This window comes from Monopterus albus, unplaced genomic scaffold (genome assembly GCF_001952655.1).
Source record: "Monopterus albus unplaced genomic scaffold, M_albus_1.0 scaffold104.1, whole genome shotgun sequence".
Taxonomy (NCBI): Eukaryota; Metazoa; Chordata; class Actinopteri; order Synbranchiformes; family Synbranchidae; genus Monopterus; species Monopterus albus.
Genome location: NW_018127984.1, coordinates 547,999 through 568,235, shown reverse-complemented (window position 1 = coordinate 568,235; position 20,237 = coordinate 547,999). Strand labels below are relative to the sequence as shown.

Sequence of the window (20,237 nt, the reverse complement as noted above, 5' to 3'; positions counted from 1 at the left end):
GATAATTAAACAAGGCAGCTTTAGTTTTCTGCTGGGGGAGGGTGTGTGTGGGTGTGTGTGTGTGTGTGTGTGTGTGTGTGTGTGTGTGTGTGAAAATGCATCCACAAAAGAATAAAATAAAATAAAACCCACAAGCAAACAGGAACCAGTCCTACACTAAAAATCTAATTTTCCATACAGAACAGCAGAATATACAGGCCATAAAACACTCCTATTATGAATGTTGCTGTACATTACGTAGCAATGCACATACACAGCATTTAGCAATACGCAGACATACATATGTATGTGCAGACCGGACAGCGGTGGCTCTAAACAGCCTCACTTATGACTGCCCTACATATCCGAGGAAAGAAAAACAACTCTGAACTCTAGTCAAGCACACCCGATATAGAAGAACCTACTCTACGTCAAAAGAAAATTTAGTCTGAAATTTGCTGGACCGCCCGACCACCACAGCCAGCCACTGACCTGTTTTTAGGCTCAACCACTATTCTAAGGGTCAACATTGCTGTACTAAAGATATACCAAACAATAGTTTGTGGTCAGAGATTCAGATTTTCTCCCCAGAACTGACAGACACACAGAAAAGCTTTTAGATGCACCACTGTAGCAAATGCCTCTGATTAAGGTTGAAAATCAGCAAAAACTGTAGCCCCTCAAAAGGTAATTAACAAAAAACTACAGTGAAGTGAATACCCCAATGCCCTCAAACTGTACCAGAGAGTAGCATAAGAATGATGGTTGGTAGCTGGATCATTTAAAAATTAAACCCTTTACAAATAACCAAACATGGAAGATCCTGCTTCAAACCCTCCTCCTTCACCCTTCCGCTCTTTTCTTGGCCGTTACCAACTCGTTCTCTTGTTCCTCTTCCCACTCTTGGCAGCTCCGCTCCCAGAAATGATGGGATTCATCTCATCTCAGCTCCCCTCCTCTTCCTCCTCAGACAGATGGAGGGGGATGCAGGGGAGGGTGGGAGGAAGAAGAGCCGGATAAGGAAGAGTAAAGCCAAACAAAAGGTGAAATAAGGGCAAGAGCAGACAAAAGAGGGAATGAGAATGCCTGGATTAAGACCGGCGAATTGCTTTTTATGAATTCTTTACTTTTTCTTCTTAGCTGACAGTTTTTAAGAATGAAGTCCAACAATCAACAAGATCCAGGCAACAAGAGAAGTGGAAGAGGTGGGACAAAACAAACATTGGGCCTAACAACGAGATGAAACAAGGTCCAGTTAGTGTATTTCATGGCGGTCTTTGATGGAGGAAAATTGGTGTTAAAATAAAAAGATGGGGAGTGGTACAAGAGTCGAGGGGAGGAGGAAGAAGGACTCCATCATTTCTTCTGAGGTGTGGCGAGCTTCTGCATCCCTCGGATCTTGTCGAGCAGCTCTGAGATGAAGTCCTGTGAGGAGACAGAAGAGACAAACATGGGAGAAAAAAAAATCCACAACGCCTAGATCTGGGTGTAAAGGATGGAACAAAGGGAGGGGGGGGAAGAAAGAGCCATTCCTTACCTCAGTAGGTTTAAAACAGTCAACCAGTAAGTCCTGGAAAAGAAATAAAAGCTGAAAGAAATCATACTTTATTTCTGCATGTGTATGTGTTCTCGCAGGCCCTAACACAAGTATGTACAGTAAATGTGTGCCCTACCTTGACCCTAGCTGCCCGTTCAACGTCACTGGGCATATCCAGCAGTTCATCCACATCAATCTCAAGCTCTGGGATGGCTTCTTCCTGTAGCACATACATCAAGAGAAGAAGAAGGTAAAGCTCACCGAGAGACACAAATGAAAATACACTCACAATCTGAAGAAAGCTCAGTGGTTTCATAAGTAGCAAAAGGTTCAGTGTACGTGTGTACACTTTCATAAGTAGCAAAAGGTTCAGTGTACACACACACACAGTAATGAACCTCTTTTCATAGGCACATGGAAGGAAATCCTCATCCTTTCTATTCTCGGCGCCTGTATTTATGTTACGTGGTTGTCTACAAATAGACCAGCACAGGCATTGCTGTCTCTTTGTATGACGTGATGCACTGACTGATGTATGTCCTCTTCTCAACACCAGAGGGCGGTGCTATTCCATCGCCTCACATTGTAATGGTGACAGAGAAAAGAGGAGCGAGAGAGGGAAACAGGCATGTAAGCAGTTATTTCTCTGAACATGGTGTCTTAATCAAGAACATATTGAAAACAACACAGCCAGCACATTATCTGATGTGATACCTCAGCTATTTTATTTTTTGCTCAAAATAAACCCTCACTTCAATTCTGATGCTGCAACACATTCCAAAAAAAGTTGGATGGCTGCATTTCAGAGCCAGTAATGAGTTAAAACAATGATAGGATAGGGATAGATAGGAAGGGATTTGGATATGTCACCCTCTAGGGTGCATAACATACTTAAAAGATTCAAGGTATCTGGAGGGATTTCAGTGCGTAAAGGGCCAGGGCGGGGGGAGTGATGCAGTCGTGTACAATACGGCCACGTTGTGACAAGTCAGCATGAGCGGCTTCATTCACATTTCCAGCCCAGGAGCTTCAGTTGTGGTTTGGTTAGCCATGCTGCTAACGTAGCCTGCTCTACCTTAGCACCAATTCTACCACAAGGGCGTTGGCATTGATACATAAAAGACACCGTTTAACACCCAGTATTAATGAGAATGCATGGCATGTTGTTATAGTGCGCTAACTGTGCCCAAATTCGACAGTGAATAGCAGTGAATGCTCATGCCAACATTGTAAACAAGAGTCTTCTTCCTGCACAGTAATTGATCACCTATTTCTGATAAGCTGACCCCTAACATAGTTTAAGCAGCTACTCGCCTTCAGGAAGTGACGTCACTGTGAGGTTGTCTTTGTGTCTTTATCTGATCAATTCTTAATTCTGATTGATCTGTCGCTGCACAGAAAGTGGTCTAATACTCTCTTTCTCCGTTTCTCCATCTGTCTCACTCACATACTAGCTGAGTGTGTGCTTTCAAAGCGGTGCACCCCTGGCAACAATAACACACACACATTAGTACAAACACTCATTTCCCCCTCTTGTGCAGCTCAGTCGCTACCCTATATTCATGTCATTCTCTAGGAATCTCTCTCTCGCTCTCATCCTCCCCCTTGGTTAGAGTCGCCCACACCAGCTGTCTCTGCACCTGCCCAACTGCCCCCTACCCCATCTCACAAACACAGAGAGACACACACAAGTCATGTAGTGTGCACAATTTGTGTGTCACATTGACAAAACCAAATGGTAGTTCTTTTTGTTTTTGAGACTCCTCAACATCACACACATCCCATGTGTTACACACACCAGTGGCTTACAGAATTGCAAAATGGGCATTAATAACTGTGTAGTTTGTGTGTGTGTGTAAAGAGCAGGATATAAGGACTTAATCTGGAGGAGGGCAGCCTGTGTGTGTGAGACAGACTGGAGGTGACAGACAGACTCACTGTCAGCAGAATAACACACTCACACATGCACCCTGTCATACGGACACACTGTATCAGCAACACAGAAAAAAGCATGAATAAGACTGACACAACAAAAAAGACATAAGCTGTTATTCTAACAGAATTTCTAGGTTAAAGCTCCAACAGACGGGCACAAAGTTATACAGTCAAACACAAATGCTTAGACTGCAGACATATTGAAGCTGTGTGTGATTTACACACAGGAACACACACACACACACAGAGAGGCTGGGAAATCTGACACAGAGTGATCTCCACAACATGTGCTCTCCATGTGCTACTATGAGTGAGAAGAAAGGCAGGAAAGAAAGGACAAGAAGGCAAAGTAAATAACTAGATATAAACATAAAGCTTGAAGAAATAGATCCATCCTTAGTCTATACAGTCTTTAACATTGTACTTTGGGAACTGTTGTGCTTCTGGAATATGCCGTACAAGATAAATGTAACCTACTGCTCATTGTACTGAAAAGTCTAAGTGGTACTTGTTGAGTACAGCCTCCTTGAAAATGATTTGAGAGCCATGTTAAATCTGCAAACGGGGGGAAGGGAGCGCCAAGAGGAAGGAAGGTAAGAGGTTAAGGAGTGTGTTGAGAAGAGGGAGCAGCTGGGAGAGAGGGGATGAGAAGAGGGATGTTGAAAAAGGCCGTAAGACAGGTTTCAGAGAGGAGACACAAAGAAAGCTGGGAATCACTAGGGAAGATTTCCAAAACAATCCCACAGACTGCCTTACTGAAGTAGTCTCAAGTCTGGAGGGGGTTTTACTGTTGGCTGCAGATGTGGTCCGGACTAGAAGATGGCTACAAGCTACTGGCACAGACTGAAGGCTTGTAAACAAAACAGTGTGGAGCGGTTAGCAGAAATCTGGGGGTGACGGGTTTGCTTAACTGGAAATCTTTCTGGTAGCCATCCAAAACACGTCTGCATCTCTGTTTAGGTGTTCGATATGTAATATTATAACTGACTTAGTGCAATTTACTAAAGTGCTGAACTTCCATACGTGTCAGTTTCATCTCATTCAGTACTCCACCCGTGGTTTTGTTGATGTTACATGTAATTAAGAACCATTTTCAAGTGATCATAGTCATATCTGTGTTAGTAAACCAAGAGTTAACGGAGCCAATAAGAAGCACTGTCATACTGGTTAGGTTCAGTGGAGCCACAACTAACTCATAGAAAGTTGAGCTTGCTTTAGGTTACAGGCCCCATGCAAGTGGCTGTGAAGGCCACAGCATTTGTTATATTTGTCCACCTAGTTGTTCTGGTTTTCCCAGTATTTTGTCAAACATCCATGGGTTACAAGTGCCATTTCTTTGTTAAACTGGAATTACAGCATATTAAACTACTTAGTCTGAGCAACCAGCGTCTCCTGAGAAACAAACCAATCCTGTAAATTGGCAAATAGCCGATTTTATTGTGGTCTTCAAATTTAATTACACTCTTCCTGATAAGCATGCGAATATGATTTGCACACTGACGTGCTATGAGAGTGCAAAAAACACTCAGGCACGCTGTCTGTCTGGAGGCAGACTACAGATCAGAGCAGAATGAGATGTGACAGTATGTGTGTGTGTGTGTGTGTGTGTTTGGGTCAGAGCACTGTTCCTCTAACAAGGGGCTGCGTAGTGGCTGAAGGCTTGGACAGATAACATGCCAGATACCGTTCCCTCCCTGGAAAAACTTAAGCTACGCACACACACACGTAGGTCGGTGCCCTCTATCATGGCTACTGTAAATATCTCTGGAAAGGGAACTGATGAGAAAGAGCAATGAATCGTAAGCGTAACATGATTTGAATGAGCAGCAAGAATTTTCCCTCACTCCCCCAAATGCGATTCTGTTCTTACAAATCCACGCCTGCGCACTCTCAAAGTCTGATTTGCAAACCAAAGAGCACTCACATCTTGTTTTGTGCACTTCCAAAACTTTTTCCGCCGGCAGGCTTTCACACAGGCCCCAGTGGAGAAACCTGACAGCCCAGACTCAGGCCGGGATCACGCTCTCCAATCTGATTCTGTTCTTACAAATATATGTGTCTGCGCCCTCTTTAATGCTGAGCTGAAAACTGAAGTAGTGTGTGGTTTTCTGTTTTGGCAGGCATTTACTTCCATACCAATTCCTTATCAGTGTGAAAAGCTTCATGTGTACTGTAAGTAGGTCATAGAGGCAGGCGTTACACAGCCTGAATCCCAGTGATAACATACTATACAACTGACTCCTGTGATAGGATCTAAGTAAACACTGTGTGTGAATGTGTGTAACCATGTGAGTGTAAGGAAGACGACCCTAGAGAGGCCGTGTAAAAGAAAGTAGTTCTGTAAAGAATCACAAAGAGCCTTACATTTATCAAATGCTTGGTGATGGATAATGAATAGCCAGTTTTTCCTTCTTAATGCCTCGGTAACAAACGTAGATAAAAAAAAAAAAAATTAGTCCAACTTCAGGCTGGCACATTACCTGTCCTGCTATAAAGGCTAAAGCAATGTTGTGGCTGGGTAGAGCGTGGGGAGGAAAGAGGGAAACGATGGCTATAGCAGACAGGATGGAGAAAGGAGGAAGAAGCAGGAAAAGCAGGCCACGTGGCACCGAACAATGTCGCCATTCACTTCAGTTTCCTTTGGTGTGTTGTTTTGACTCATCTGGCAAAGTGAGACGTTATGCATGAGAAGGCAACCACACTCCTTCTTCTCTACCTCCTCATCCTCATGTATACCTTCATTCCTGTATTCTTCAAGTCAAACCTAGTGGTGGAAAGAGGCTGAAACACACTTCTACAAAGATTTACATAATTATATTTGACTATGGATGCAGAGAACGGGGTTTTAAAGGTAACGACAGCTCATAAATGCTCCCTCATGAGATGAGAAGTGCGCCTTCAAAATCCCACGTCATGTACATGTGCAGGCCTGTGTATCAAACAAACACTGATCGATTGAGCAAGGAAGGATGTGCAAGAGAACTGGAGTTGAGCCAACAGCAGACATGGGACTAACACGTAGAAACTAAATTTAGACAAAAGTCTTTCCAGACCTCAAAATGTCCTTCCCATAACATTATGAACTGGTAAATTCCATTGATTTAAACAGAAGTTAGGATTATGTTTATTTGGCTTGTTTAGAAATGGAAGCAGGCTTCTTCCTGGTCAAAATAACAGAGAAAAAGTACAACAACTTTTTAAGCTGAAAGCTGAAAAGTCATCTGGCAGCAATTCATGACACCCTTGTGACTGTTCTGGTAATTTGAGCTACTGTCATCTAATTAACACAGACAAACAGAAAACACTGGGCTTGAACCTGCTTCCTGTCTCTTTGTCTCTTTACCTTTGATGTCCTTCCTCCCCGGTTGGCATTATTACTCTGTGCTGCTCTCTTATAAAACACCCTGCATTGCACTTATGAGAGAACGAGAGACAGAGAGAATATGAGGGACAGCGAGTCACAGAGCATGTTGGGATTTGGCATGCACTGTGTCAACACTGCTGCTTTCCATCTCCCTTATATCTCCCTCTGTCTCACACACACATATGCAGGAGTGCTGCTTATCAGGAATCTGCAGGTCTAACACTAACAAGCACTGTATCATCATCAGCTTCCCTCGTCAGGTCTTGCTCTCCACCACCAGTCTTGTGTACCAAAAACAGGTCTCTAAAATGTGGGACACCAAAAGATGCAGCTTTACAAAGGTCTCTTATCGTTGGCGTAAGGGGTTAAAACCCAGAGGACCCAGCTACTTCCTGTCTTGACACATGACCTCAGGAGATAAGGGGGGAAGGGAGTTTTAATGATATGTGTGGGAAGTGCCTGGCTCAGTAGAGTCAGATGAAACACTTTAAGCATTTATATAGTGGCATTAGCAATACTAGTGTGTGTGTGTGTGTGTGTTGATCTTCATCTGTATTTGCACAGCCTATCAGTTGGATGTACTTCCTCCCTCCCAGTATAAATATGACTTCCTGTTTTGAATCATATGAAAAACAGAGAGAGAAAGAACTAAAGGCAAACACTACTGACCCGAAGTAGCCCCTTTACAGCTTGTTTCCTGTCAGGTTGGGGGCCAGAGAGTGGAATTTATATTATATATTCCTTTCACTCTCACACTCTTGCACTGCAGTTGGTAGTAATGACTACATTTTCTTGTTTCTTCCCACTGATGAAGGAAAATGTCATAAACAGTACATAACATCAACTTGTTAATGCATCTGCATGCCCCTATTAGAAGTAGGAACATTCATTCATTTTCTACCGCTTAGTCCCTGAACAGGGTCACAGGGGGGGGCCGGAGCCAATCTCGGCCGGCAATCGGGCGAAGGCGGGGTACACCCTGGACAGGTCGCCAATCCATCGCAGGGCTAACCCATAGACGAACTATCACACACACGCACTCCTATGGGCAATTTAGAGACACCAATCAACCTAAGCTGCATGTCTTTGGACTGCGGCTGGAGTACCCGGAGAGAACCCACGCAAGCACGGGGAGAACATGCAAACTCCACACAGAAAGGTCCCAGGTGGGGCCCGAACCTGGAACCTTCTCGCTGTGAGGCTACGGCGCTAACCACTGTTCCACTGTGCTGCCCAAGTAGGAACATGTATTTCCTAAATGGTTTTGTTCCATTATAGAAAAAGAAAAAAAAAATTTAACCATCTCAAAACATGCACTCATTTAGTGCATCCTAACTGAGCCTCCATCTGTTTCGACTCTGCAGCCCTGTCAGCCTTGTTGCTATCTCACTGAAGATACAAGGCAAACAGCTCTGTCATGTAAAGCAAAAGAAAGTAGAGCCTCTAGAGTCTGCTGGTAGTGATGTGGGCATGCTACTGGGTCCCTGTGCTGTGTGGGTTGTTTCAGACTTATTGCAGGAGAAAGCCAAACCAAACGAGCTCCAAGTGCATGGAACATATCTTCATATGATGCCAGGAAACATTTTTCACTATAATTAGGACACAGGCACAGTAGTTTTGGTATTACATTACATTTATGCTATAATTAGGCAACAACAGCATATACTGTATGAGTAGAGCTGAAAAGATTTATAGTAATATAAAGTAAAGTGACAGCTTAATAAAGAAGGGACTAGCGGAGCTACTGGTGGACGTGGCTTTGTCTGACTGATCTGTTCTCTAAAAAAGCAGAAAGGAAACTTCAGATATCAGGCACCCTCTCTCACAAAGTTAAAAATCTATTCACAGAGTTAAACATAGAATGTCACCTGACCTTGACTCCCACCCTCCAAAAGGCTGCCCATAGTCATAGCTGCTCGCTGGATTGTTGAACAATTCACACATCGACTTGTTTGGCCTGACTGCACGGTTCAGTGGTTTCTGTGTGTTGATTAGACATGTCTGTGCTGCAGCCTTGGTGGGGAGACACCTCGCGGGTCCCTAGGGGTCACAGCCAGCCCCCGGGAAGACTCGCACTGGCAACAGCATAGTGCTGCCCAGGTCGGATGTAGTGAAGTTGAAGTATTAAGTAGCACAAAATTAAAATACCTGAGTAAAGTATGAATACCTTAAAAATGGTACTTATTTACTTTCAACCACTGGAATTATTCTTCTAGTCTAAAACTGTTCAGGCTGATGGCCTTATTTCTCCCTCTGTTATCCACCTGTTTCTATTTGTCTTTCAGTTTATTTCTTATTAGAAGTCACTTACTTATCACCATTAAAACCTGTTGTTAGCACTAGTGAATTTAAGCTGCCACTTTGCCTCTCATTACTTCTGTCAAGTCATCGCATGCACTAATTCTATAACTTAAGACTTTATTGTTGATTTTTTCATTCTTCGGTTTAACATCATGAGAATGTGTACGTGACTGACTCCCTTCCTGATGAACCAGCAAAATGTAATCATTCCCAACACATTGCCCGTTGCTCATATGGTCAGCTGTTCCTTTCTTGCTCAGAAACCAAATGTAACGATGACACATGTATCACATACAGTATGATAAATCAAGGATGCTATGTTTTACTACTGAACAACTAAATATTAAGCCTCTGCCCTCATTCATCAGTTTGCCTAGCATCTTTATGACCAGTCTATTTGTCTGTCTGCCAGCTGCCTGTCCATCTGTCCATGCCTCTTTTATCCAACAATTTCTTCCAACTGATATTTTATCCAGAGCAGTTTTCCTAACGGCATGACATATGTGATACCCCGAAAGCTTAAGTTAGCTTTCACACAGCAGTGACATCATGGAGGATATATAAAGTCAACGAGCTGCCCGAGCTCTAACCTGGCAAGCTCTTGTTCAGTGGATGTATCCCAGCACGTACCACTGATCATAATTCAAATACACCCGCTGAAGGATGCGGCAGTTTAATATTAAAAATCACATCCTAAGCCTAACATCATTTGTCAAATTCACTAAACATACAGTATTAACAGGGAAGACGCTGTGAACAGCTCCTCCTTCCCTGCAACAGCTCGACTGGTGTCTGCTCTAACGCACCTCCTGGGACTAAAATACGCTCCTGTGTTACCCGACTCAACCCGCAGGCAGTTGTCATGACTGACTTCATGATGATGTTTCCATGTCAGCTGCTGCTAATGCCTGTCTCGACTGTTAAATATTAGGGCAAGTGGCTTTCTTTGTTTGATGGTTTCAACATGGAAGAAAATAAACAAGCTTCACCAATACCTTATATTCATCTCTCATCTAAAAGCAATAGTATAACAATAACAACACTCCAGAGCCACATATACTAATAGCCCAGGTCTGTGTATCTAACTACACAACAGTTTATACCTCAAAAGGTGCTTTCACAAAACAGCTATAAAATACATTCATTTAAAAAGAGCAGTAATTAGCACTTTGTGCAGGACCAATAGGACTGTCCCTCTGAAACATTGTAGATCATGCAAAATGATAAGCAGAGAAGCAAAAAGGTAGTTTAATGCATCATTATGTTTATGGAAGCAAATACACAGGAACAGCTTGAGCCTGTTAATTGTGCGCTCAGCAGGACGGCGTGAACGGATAATTAGCTTTTATCTTTGCAAACTTTCTCCTTATATTTAGACAAGTTACTACCTGCTATGAGATTAGTTGCAAACAGGTTTGTAACCGAGCGCCAGACGTACCCTACTTGACCTGTCATCTTTAGGGTAAAGTGGTTTTGTTCAACTCTTTTGTTATTTAAACCCTTCTCTTGGCTGACAGCCTAGTGTGACACATTTTGAATGATGAGGTCATCAAGCTTAGCGAATACTGAAATATAACACTGAAGGGTTTACATGGAGGAAAGATGTGAGGCAATCATTTTGGTTGGCACGCGGCAGAGGAGAAGCCAAGAAATATGAGAGATGACAAATAAATTCATGGGCGGAGCCAGGGGTGGCAATGGCCACCCCCAGAATCTGATTGGCCATAGTCAAAATGTGATGCTTGTCAGTATTAATGAATGAAAAATGAAAAACAATGACAAACTGTTGCCTTAAATACAACTATCATTTTTCTGGTGCCTCATAATTGACATTGCTCAAATAATAAAAAGTGTCCATACATGTGAGTGCACATTTTTAGGAATCGGTAGTGTGGTTTTGGGGGAAAGTGGTACATTGTTGATTTTTCTATGGCTGGATGCGTTTGTTCCACGCTTTCCTTCTCACACACTTCCTGTGACAACATGCATAAACATTCCCCTGAATGACTCACGTCCCTCGTTCAGTCTCGCTACATCCCTGTCTTCCTTAATTCACCCCTGTGTCTCGCACCTTACTTCCTTCAGTTCTTACTCACACACTAACCAAAACACACCCTTAGTCTCCCTCACTCACGGTATTCTTGGCAGCTTTCCTCCTCTTTTACTTGGCTGACTTATTCACTTAATGCTCACATGGTCCGTCAGTAGGTCAGGCTACAGTACATGCTGACTCACCCTCAGTCAGACATGAAAAGAGCTGTGTTCACCATGTAGAATCACATGTAACTAATGAACACGATGGTCCGTGTCTGTGTATAAATGTGTGTGTGGGTGGGTGGGTTTACAAAGACACACTGGGGTCTTTCACTCCCGCTGTCTAACAACCACTCTTTGTAGTCCCCCCTCTTACGCACACTGAGCGAAACAGTGTAATACTGATTGGTATTCAGACCTTTAAATGTTCAGTTTAAGCAAAAGTGTGTGCTATGTGCACATGTGAAGTCAGTAAAGAAGGCCAACTTAGTCCATGACCAGCAAAGATATGAAATTACAGCTGTTCCCATTGTTTTACAGAGTGTAAGCATCACTTCTGTAACTGTTGTTTGAGACCACAACAGACTCGGCGCAAAAATAAGGCAACACGATTAAGGACTAAACAATGTACAGACTTCCTCATAGGAGTAATATAGTGACCGCCAGAAACTACCGTTCATAAATATGTTTGCATAGTAGTGCGTTTCCTGTTTTGCCAAATAACTAACAGGGCATTTAAGCAAGTCTTTTACTTTAAAAGGTAGAGACGAACACTTCCTGTGTTATCCTTCCTGCTGTTTCCGCATTTTAGGTGTTTTTAGGAGTAAATGTGTTTTAATGTAGAAAGTCTACAGACCTGTATGTTTCCCAGCGTGTAACAATCTGACATGACAGTCTGTCAGTCCAACTTCTCCTTTTGTGTCTTTGGCTGAGCGTGACTTTTTTTTTTTTTTACCTCTACCTTAAGTTGACTTTGGACACTTTCTGTGTAAAGACAGTGTTCTGTATTTTAACAGGAAGCAGATAAGTTGTTTTATTTTATGAAGCTTTTTTGTGTTGCTCTTCAGCTAGCATTATTTCCTCTTTCACTGTGGATGTATCCCTGGGAAGAGTCACATCTTCTTTCTGTTTATTTCAAGCGCTTTTGCCACTAAGTGCATGTGATGTTGAAACTAAGACGGGTGTAAAGAGAACATCATGACATTTTTGTCTTTTGGAACTAATGCTTTAGTTTCATGCATAAATCTGTTAATTACAGGAGACAGCACACAGTTACACCCTCTACATTTGTTTACACTTTTACAGGCACAGTCAGCATTTGCTCTAGCCGCTGTTGGGACACGATGGAAATCTCCCACAAACACCAAATAGATCCAACTGCTGACTAATTACAAGATAAGAACAAAATTGCAAAAGGGAATATTTCATCAGTGATTTGACAGAAGAGACTGAAACAGAACTTCAAACTTCATTTAATTTTATAATCATCTTTGGTGTTTAACTGATGCTTCACAGTAATTTGCATATAAGGAGGAAGCAGGTTGACAATCAGTGTCGTGCTTTCATTTTTATAGAACTAATGTGGTTAAAAACAGCTACTTTCTGACAAACCACAGCCAAATGTTGTTAAAGGTGACATATGCTTGTGATACATGTGGGAAATTCCTGAGTAATGAGTGTGACAGTTATAACCTACTGTAAAAGCTGAAATGAAGATCTGTCCTCTCTCATTTCTAACTATAATTTAAGGACGTTGACTAGTTTACTGCTTCACGCCACCTTCAACTCAAGGTGAGAAGAGTAATGCCGTTTGTTTATTCAGCTGTCCCTAGTCATTGAATTGCTGTCAGGGCCTGACTGAGCACTACAGCAATTGTAAAAGGGAACTTTTGTTACTAGCATTGTATCGTTGAAGTCACGTGTTACCAAAACACGTTCTGCCCCTCTGACATCCCTGCCAACTCCTACAACGTTTTCCTCCGTCCCGGCTCACCACCCCTGCCTCTGTTCTCACTCATATACCCATTTGTGCTTCTGTGTGTGTGTGTGTGTGTCTGTGTAGCCACGTAGGTCCCTGGACGTTGGGGACTGGTCCACCCACTCGCTCCGCTGTTAACTGTGTAGCTGCTGGTCAGTTCGAGTGCATTATGAGCAGAACACCAGCAAACTGAGAGGAAAATGCATTTTTACCGACAAATAAAATGTTTAACAGCCCAGTTACTATGGAAATAATAACACAACTGGAGTTAAATTTAATCATATTACAACAAGCTGTGTTGTCGAGTTGATAAGTCCAACCCACACTTTCCTTTTTCCCTAGAGTGAGCTCAAACTCACAGCCAGTGACAGAGAGGAGGATCAGGAACAATAGCTCGTGAACACCTAAAGAAACACTCCCTGATTTTGTTATGTGCCCCATAACGCTCCCATATCCTAACATTTCCTGCTAGTTTAGTTTCTATTTTTAAACTAACACAGTTTACAGTTGGCTTTAACACATTCATTGTGAAATGAGGAGAACGTGTGGGATACTGAGATCTACCGCAGCAGTTCCAGACATTTTTTACGAGCTATACCCCCCCACAGCTCTATGTACAGCACCAGGCGTGTTCCAAATGTGTTCCCCTAAAGTGCTTTTAAGTCATTTTTCATAGATTTGAAATCTTGGGTGTTTATGTCAGTTTGGTTCAGTCTGAAGTTGTACTGCTACTGAGAGAAGCTGGACGACTCAGCCATTTTATCTTTTTGTTGTTTCAACCATTTATCCTTAACTTGTAGTCAGTGGTTACCTGTTACTTTCAGCCATTGTATTTGTCCTGAACCTTTATCCAGCTATTTAATCGAACCATTCAACCATGCTTTAGAATTTCACAAAGCTTTCTTTAACTAAATGGACACAAGCCTTTTTTTCCACTGCATAGTTAACCAATATAAACATTTAACAAGCCTTGTTGCCATGGAATCACACCAAGGTTCGGCTCCACTTTATTACATAGCGACTCTGACTGATAGGCTGAGTAAGTGGCTGGATGAAAATCTGACAAGCTGCTGGCAGAAATGACTGAATGGCTGAATTCCCTGTTGAACAAAGGGAAGGGAGAGAAAAGGGGAGGTTGACAGGTAGCAAGCATTGAAGGGTAAAAATGAAAAGGTGGATTATAATATGGCTTAGAAATAGGAGAGAGACATGGCAGGAAAAAGAGGGAAAGATGAAGCGAGGGAAGTGAAATTTAAAAAAAGAGTCAAACCCAAGTCATATGCTCCTTTTCCTTTGTGAATGAACAGGCTTCTCCCAGTACCTGCTTTGCTCCCTGACCGGCTAAAGCTGCCTCCCCAGTTATACTGTTTAGCGACACGTGCTCCACTTTTCTCTATCTAAATGAGCCCGAAGCGTCTCCATCTGTGTTCCGACTGTAAATTAATCTCTTTGTTGTCTAGGCAGGGACAGGATCGGGACAATGAAAAGAGTGAATGAACAGAAAAAATAGACATCATCATTAGAGATGAATGAGAGACGTGAGCGGAAGCATGTGAAAGAAATCAGTAATATCCTATTTACATGATTATAATCTGATATACCCATTAGTGAATGACAGATGGATGCAAGATGGGTAAATGACTGAAATATCTGTCCTTGAAACTGAACAGTCTACTGTCAATGGCTGGGGTCCTGGGGCACACCGTGGATTATAAATCTAATTATTCATATTCATACTTTTTTTGACTCTGCAATCCATAATATATGAACCCATTATTGGCAGACCACCAAGGCACATTGATTTTAAAATCCTCTCTAGGCCATTTAATCACCTCCGCTGGCATGTGCGTCTCTGTCATTTCACTGCAGCTTTATTTTTATCCACATCTCCCAGGATATCCCAGGAACTGCCGAAATGAAAGTAGGATGCTAACTTAGTAACAAATGTGGGATGGACTACAATCCGATGTTCTTGGATCACAGGATAATATAAGTATCAGTTTAAGCTGTCCCTGAGAGCATTTACGCCCTTTGTTAACCGTGGCTTGGGTTCATACTGTATCTGATTACAAGTGGTTAACAGTTAGTCAGTGGACTGGGTTTTCTAACTGTGGACACACGGACTCCCTGAACAGTCTTTCTTTTTACTCTGAAATTACAATAAACCACAAAACTACAGAAAAGTCTGGAAAAGCATCTTCTACCCTGTGTATGACTATACTCATGCACTCTAGCCTTTCCTCTGTTAGCCTGCTAGGAATTCTCCAAATCTGTTAAGTCGCTGTATTCCTCGCAGTGGGAACAGAATGTGGGTCAGTGCCAGCTCAGGAGAGTTGACATGGGCTTACTTACCATCCACGCCACAGCTTTTACCAGACCACATTACAACGGCACAGCTCCACCTGTGTCATCACGACCACGTGTGATTACACAGAGGGACTGTAAAGTTAGCTACCACTGATCATCACTTCATCCACTACAAGGAATTCCCCTGGACCCCCCTACCCAGACACATCACTCTGGCAATGAACGTAGCTCCCTCCCTTTTTCTTTGGTTAAAAGTTTACAATAAGAAGAGAGAAGAGAGAGAGACACGCGTCTGTTTTTCACTTAATATCTATCCTGAATTATTCTTACTGATACTGCCAATGTATTTTCCCCAAACAAAGCAGCGTTCAAATAGCATGCATGTTATAAGTAAGAACGAACTGGTGATTTCCGGTCAGCTATTGGATTAGATTAATTCACAGGTGTGCTTTTAAACAGCGCCAGCCAATCAGAACGCAGAGCAGAGGCTGTCTATTTTAGATTAGGCTATAAAGCTCTACATTTAGCCTAGAAGACTGAAGTGTAACCACAATGGTAGGATCTAGTAACAGAAATATCTGATGTGACTTTATTACTTCTTTATGTTCATGTTGTTTCCTAATTATCCGTCTTCATTACCTCATTGCATATGGCCCAGATATTATAAGCCATAGACCGAGCGGAGCTAGGCCAAAAGCACCGACAAATGGCCTATTAATGTTTCTTTTTCAACAGTTTGCTTTAGGATTGACACGCTGACAAGCCCCACAGCTGATAAACTGACTTCTCAGACTATGCCATAGAGTCCTATTACTTAGCAGAGCTGCCTAATCAATACGTTCGATCGGTTTCGAGGCCGGTTATTGTTAGTGTCTTTACCTCACAGTCGTAGAGGTCCGTTAGCTGGTCGATAATCCACTCCTCCAGGTTCAGTCTCTTCCTCAGCTCCTTGCGGTCGTATTTGACGGTAACGCGTCCCTGCTTCCGAACGGGGGTCTCCGGCTCCTCCGTGGTTCCGGCCGGCGTCTGGAAATATACCCGGGGTTGAGGGCTCGTCTCCGGGCTTGTTACAGCAGCCATGGTCGCTCGGTTTGGGAAAAGAAAATCCGCCCCGGAGGTGTGCAAGTGTGAAAGGGGCGACGGAAAGGAGGCGAAAAGCGGTATGTGGACGTGCGGCGGTTCGCTTTTCCGCACTGAAAATCCCGACTGATGAATGTGTGACTTGAAATCCACCGAAGAAACAGCGCTGGACCTGGTGCTTTTGTTGTCCAAAATCGGTGAAAGGGGCGCAGGCAGTGGCCGGCCGCTTCCAGAGCACAAAGGGGAGCGAAGGGGACGCTGAAACGTGGAGTGAAACCGGCTTATTGGGCTATTTACAGCGTGCAAACTCTGCTTATATAAAAGGTGAAGGCAGCAGCGGGGCCGGTCTCAACTCTTCATTGAGTACAAAGAGAAATCACACGTCTCTCTCTCTCCTTCCCTTTCCCCACGAGAGGTGCGTGCGCGCTCTCTCACTGGACTCGAGCGCATCCGACGTAGCGCGACAGGAAAAAAGAAAAACAGTTGCTGTTTTTTCGCTCGACTCGTTTTCCGTGTTTATTCTTCAGATATCAACTTGTTTCACTCCACGACTCTGTTTCCCTTAACTATTGCATGTGACCTCCCTGTAGGCCAGCGTTTCAGTGTAGCTAACTACATTTGGCACCAGAAAAAGAGTCTTCGCCACCAAACATAAACATCCAAAACAGACATTTGATCTTTTCTGTGTACACATGCTCCACTTTAAAATACTTTGACATTACACAGTGACTCATTCAGACCTGGCCCCTAACCTTTGACGCACTTTTCTAATAGCCTTTTATTTACCATTGTGGCTAGAAACAAATTAGTGTATAATAGAGACCCACTAGGTTTGCAGTGCATTGTGTAACACGTCCTTGCAAAGTATTTACACAAATTGTGAGTTTGCCCAGGGGCATAACTGCTTCAAGCACTTGCTTCTGAATGCTCATCTGGCAATACAGAATAGTCTACAACTAAAATGTCTCCTCTGGATGGTGTGAAATGTATACAGGCTGAATGTCACACCTGGGTTTCACAGTTAAGTCTATATTTAACAACACAAGCAAGTGACTAGTATGCATTCAGTGTGGCAGAATTAGGTTTCTCCTCAACTACTGTAGGCAGAGTGGAGCTGGAGCAACTGGATATACTAGTTCAGTTGAGAATTGGTTTCAAAATGTAAATTCTATGCTCCATCTCTAGGCCATGGCAGAGATAAAACCCATGAAGGTGTCCCATGAAGGTGTTCCATCAACAGGAAACCAGTCCCATTTTCCACAGTCTGAGCATTGTGCTGTCACAGCAGGGAGCCTCGCACCCTGGCTGGGATACTTAATAACAAGAGTTTTAATAAGAATAGGAGTGAGAAGTGAAGGGGGATGTAAAGACAGGAGGAGCCTGTCTGTCCCTCCTCTGGAGTTTGTATGGGGGCTTTCACATCTGTCAACATGATCATATTGGTGTGTGTGTGCATTTTATATCAGTCCAAGCAACCGTTTCATGAACAACCATGGCAACAAGACATAAAAACCTGAATTATTCAGTGAGCGTGCCTGAAGCTTACAGCTGAGTAAGCACAGACAGACCGACACGCGCACGCACACACACTGTAACTTAAATATTCATATGTGCATGCATATAAAAATATGAATCATATAGTCACTATTACACAAAACAGCTTGGTACAAACCTCAAGCGGTGCCAGGTAATAAAATAAAATGCTTATGCAAACAAGCTTTGTGCATCTGCATCAGTACATTAGCTAAGTGGACTTGAATGACCTGTCAGTGATATCTGGGTCTTCTGACTTCATGTCTGACACAGATATCTGGAAAGAAGGTCAGTGTAAGGTCAGGACATAACATTAAATCTATGGAGGCCTTGTATGAATTTAATGAGCTCAGATAATCTCACTAAGAGCCTGACACTTGAATTAGCCACACAACTGAGCTTATTAGAATCTACAGTGAGAATGAGGGGCAGCCATTGTTGCTTGTGTGTGTGTCAGTGTGTTGCATTGTGCAAAAAGGTTCTGCTGTTGCAGGAGCAAGTAGACATGGTGGCACAGATCACTTCCTCTTTTTGCAAAAGTTTGTTAAGGAAGCTACAAAGTCGTGATGTTTGATAATTAACATGCTCAGTGGTGAAAAATATGTGCAGCTACTCAAGTCATGTTTTTAGGTACAATTATGAGGAATGTGTATTTCCATATTTTGCTATTTAATATGTCTGCTACAACATTACACTATTTACTCCACCACAGTTATTTGAGTGGTTTAGTTACTTTCCAGAATAAGATTTTAGATTAAAAACATGAGAAGTTTTTAAAATACCTAGCAGTGTTTGCTAGCTTTTTTGGTTTGTGACCCTTTACAACAACCTGACATGGGGCTGAGGCCTACCGAGGTAAAATAATCCAATATTTCCCCCCAAAATCAAACATTTGACAAATATTTATTAATTTTCCCAACCCTCTCCATTCCCAGAATGTGGGAAATTAGATAAAACTAGCTCTGTCTTCACAAACTAGAACAGTAATGCCACTTCTGTATTGATGCATCAGTATTAATAGCCTAATAATGTAATAACATCTATCACAAGGACCATTTTTACTATTGAAACTTCTGGATTTAAAGGATCTAAGTACTTCTTCCACCACTGGGCTTGCTGGATACTAGAGGCACATACACTCAGAGCAGAGGGGAAGAGACTCAGAATCTCAGCCTCTACTTCCCCCTCCAGCATTAACATGAACCACTCCCAGCTCTAACCTGATTCAATAGAAGTGGTTTTACCAGGCTATATATTTATTTGATTACATACATGGACTGATGGAGCCTGATTGGTAGAACTGCTCTCTCAGACCCCAAGGAGACAGTAGCTTCTCATCCACTAGGGGGAGCTGTTGATCTGTTTCTCCTGTGTGGTCAGTTTTATAGATGAGGTGCACTAGAAGAAACAATCTGGATGACAGGGTACAACTGTACTCACTTTGTGTGATCATAAATCAGTTTCTTGTCACAATTAGTTTAATAAGTAAGATATAGTTACTTGTATTTATCATCACTGAAACGTTCTTCTTCACACACAGATTGTCATAAGTTCGAGTTGAAATCCAGTCATGACCTCTGTCTGTATGATTGCTTTCCCTCAAAGCAACAAATCAAACTGTTCTTTAGAACGTACTGTTGTATACACAGCGGTTTTGCCCTGATTCATTTGTGCAGATACACTGCTGTGACTGACAGGTGTGCACATACACAGAGAGTCTACACCCTTGTATTCTCAACAGAGAACAACTGAAGCAGAGCTGTGATTTATATGCCCACATTCCTAACTGTTGCACAATCCGGTGGAGGGGAGGGTGGTGGCACCATACAGCCATTAGATGGCAGTGTAGGATTAGAATGCAGCCATGTAGAGGCAGTGAGTGTAAAACTAAAAGTCAACATGCTCGACCATGTGGAGCACTTTGGTTGTGCAGATAAACTCGTTTGGACAGAGTGGACTGTAATGGATGGCACTGTCATGAAAGGTAAATCAGAGGCCCTGGTCATGCCCACCTACATTATTTATGAATGCCTCTTCTGAGGAAAACTGAAATAAGCACTTTTCCTACACGCCCACATGAGAGCTTTTCTCCAAAACACAGACAATAACCCTGCAGTGTTATGGAGACAGATGGGTCTCGTCTCCAGTGAGCTGTCAGCAACGTCAGGCCCAAATTTGAGCAGCGCTGT

The 20,237-nt window shown here is 42.8% G+C and overlaps 1 protein-coding gene across 1 annotated transcript; it reads right to left on the bottom strand.

Annotated features, from left to right (window-relative positions):
- Nucleotides 1-62: 62 nt before the first annotated feature.
- On the bottom strand, nt 63-16,968 carry ppp1r14bb (protein phosphatase 1, regulatory (inhibitor) subunit 14Bb). Its single transcript, XM_020610171.1, has 4 exons — nt 16,315-16,968; nt 1,653-1,736; nt 1,517-1,549; nt 63-1,404 (listed from the first exon to the last, which is right to left on the bottom strand). Exons 1-4 carry the CDS (start codon nt 16,513-16,515, stop codon nt 1,336-1,338), a joined length of 387 nt encoding a protein of 128 aa, XP_020465827.1. The 5' UTR covers nt 16,516-16,968; the 3' UTR covers nt 63-1,335.
- Nucleotides 16,969-20,237: the final 3,269 nt, after the last annotated feature.

Bases quoted from the DNA above. Each gene is read 5' to 3' on its own strand.
- ppp1r14bb (XM_020610171.1), bottom strand. From the start codon at position 16,515: ATGGCTGCTGTAACAAGCCCGGAGACGAGCCCTCAACCCCGGGTATAT. The intron at 1,550-1,652 runs GTAGGGCACACA...TTTCTTTTCCAG, and splicing joins AACGGGCAGCTAGGGTCAAG to GACTTACTGGTTGACTGTTT. The intron at 1,405-1,516 runs GTAAGGAATGGC...GTCTCCTCACAG, and splicing joins ACTGTTTTAAACCTACTGAG to GACTTCATCTCAGAGCTGCT.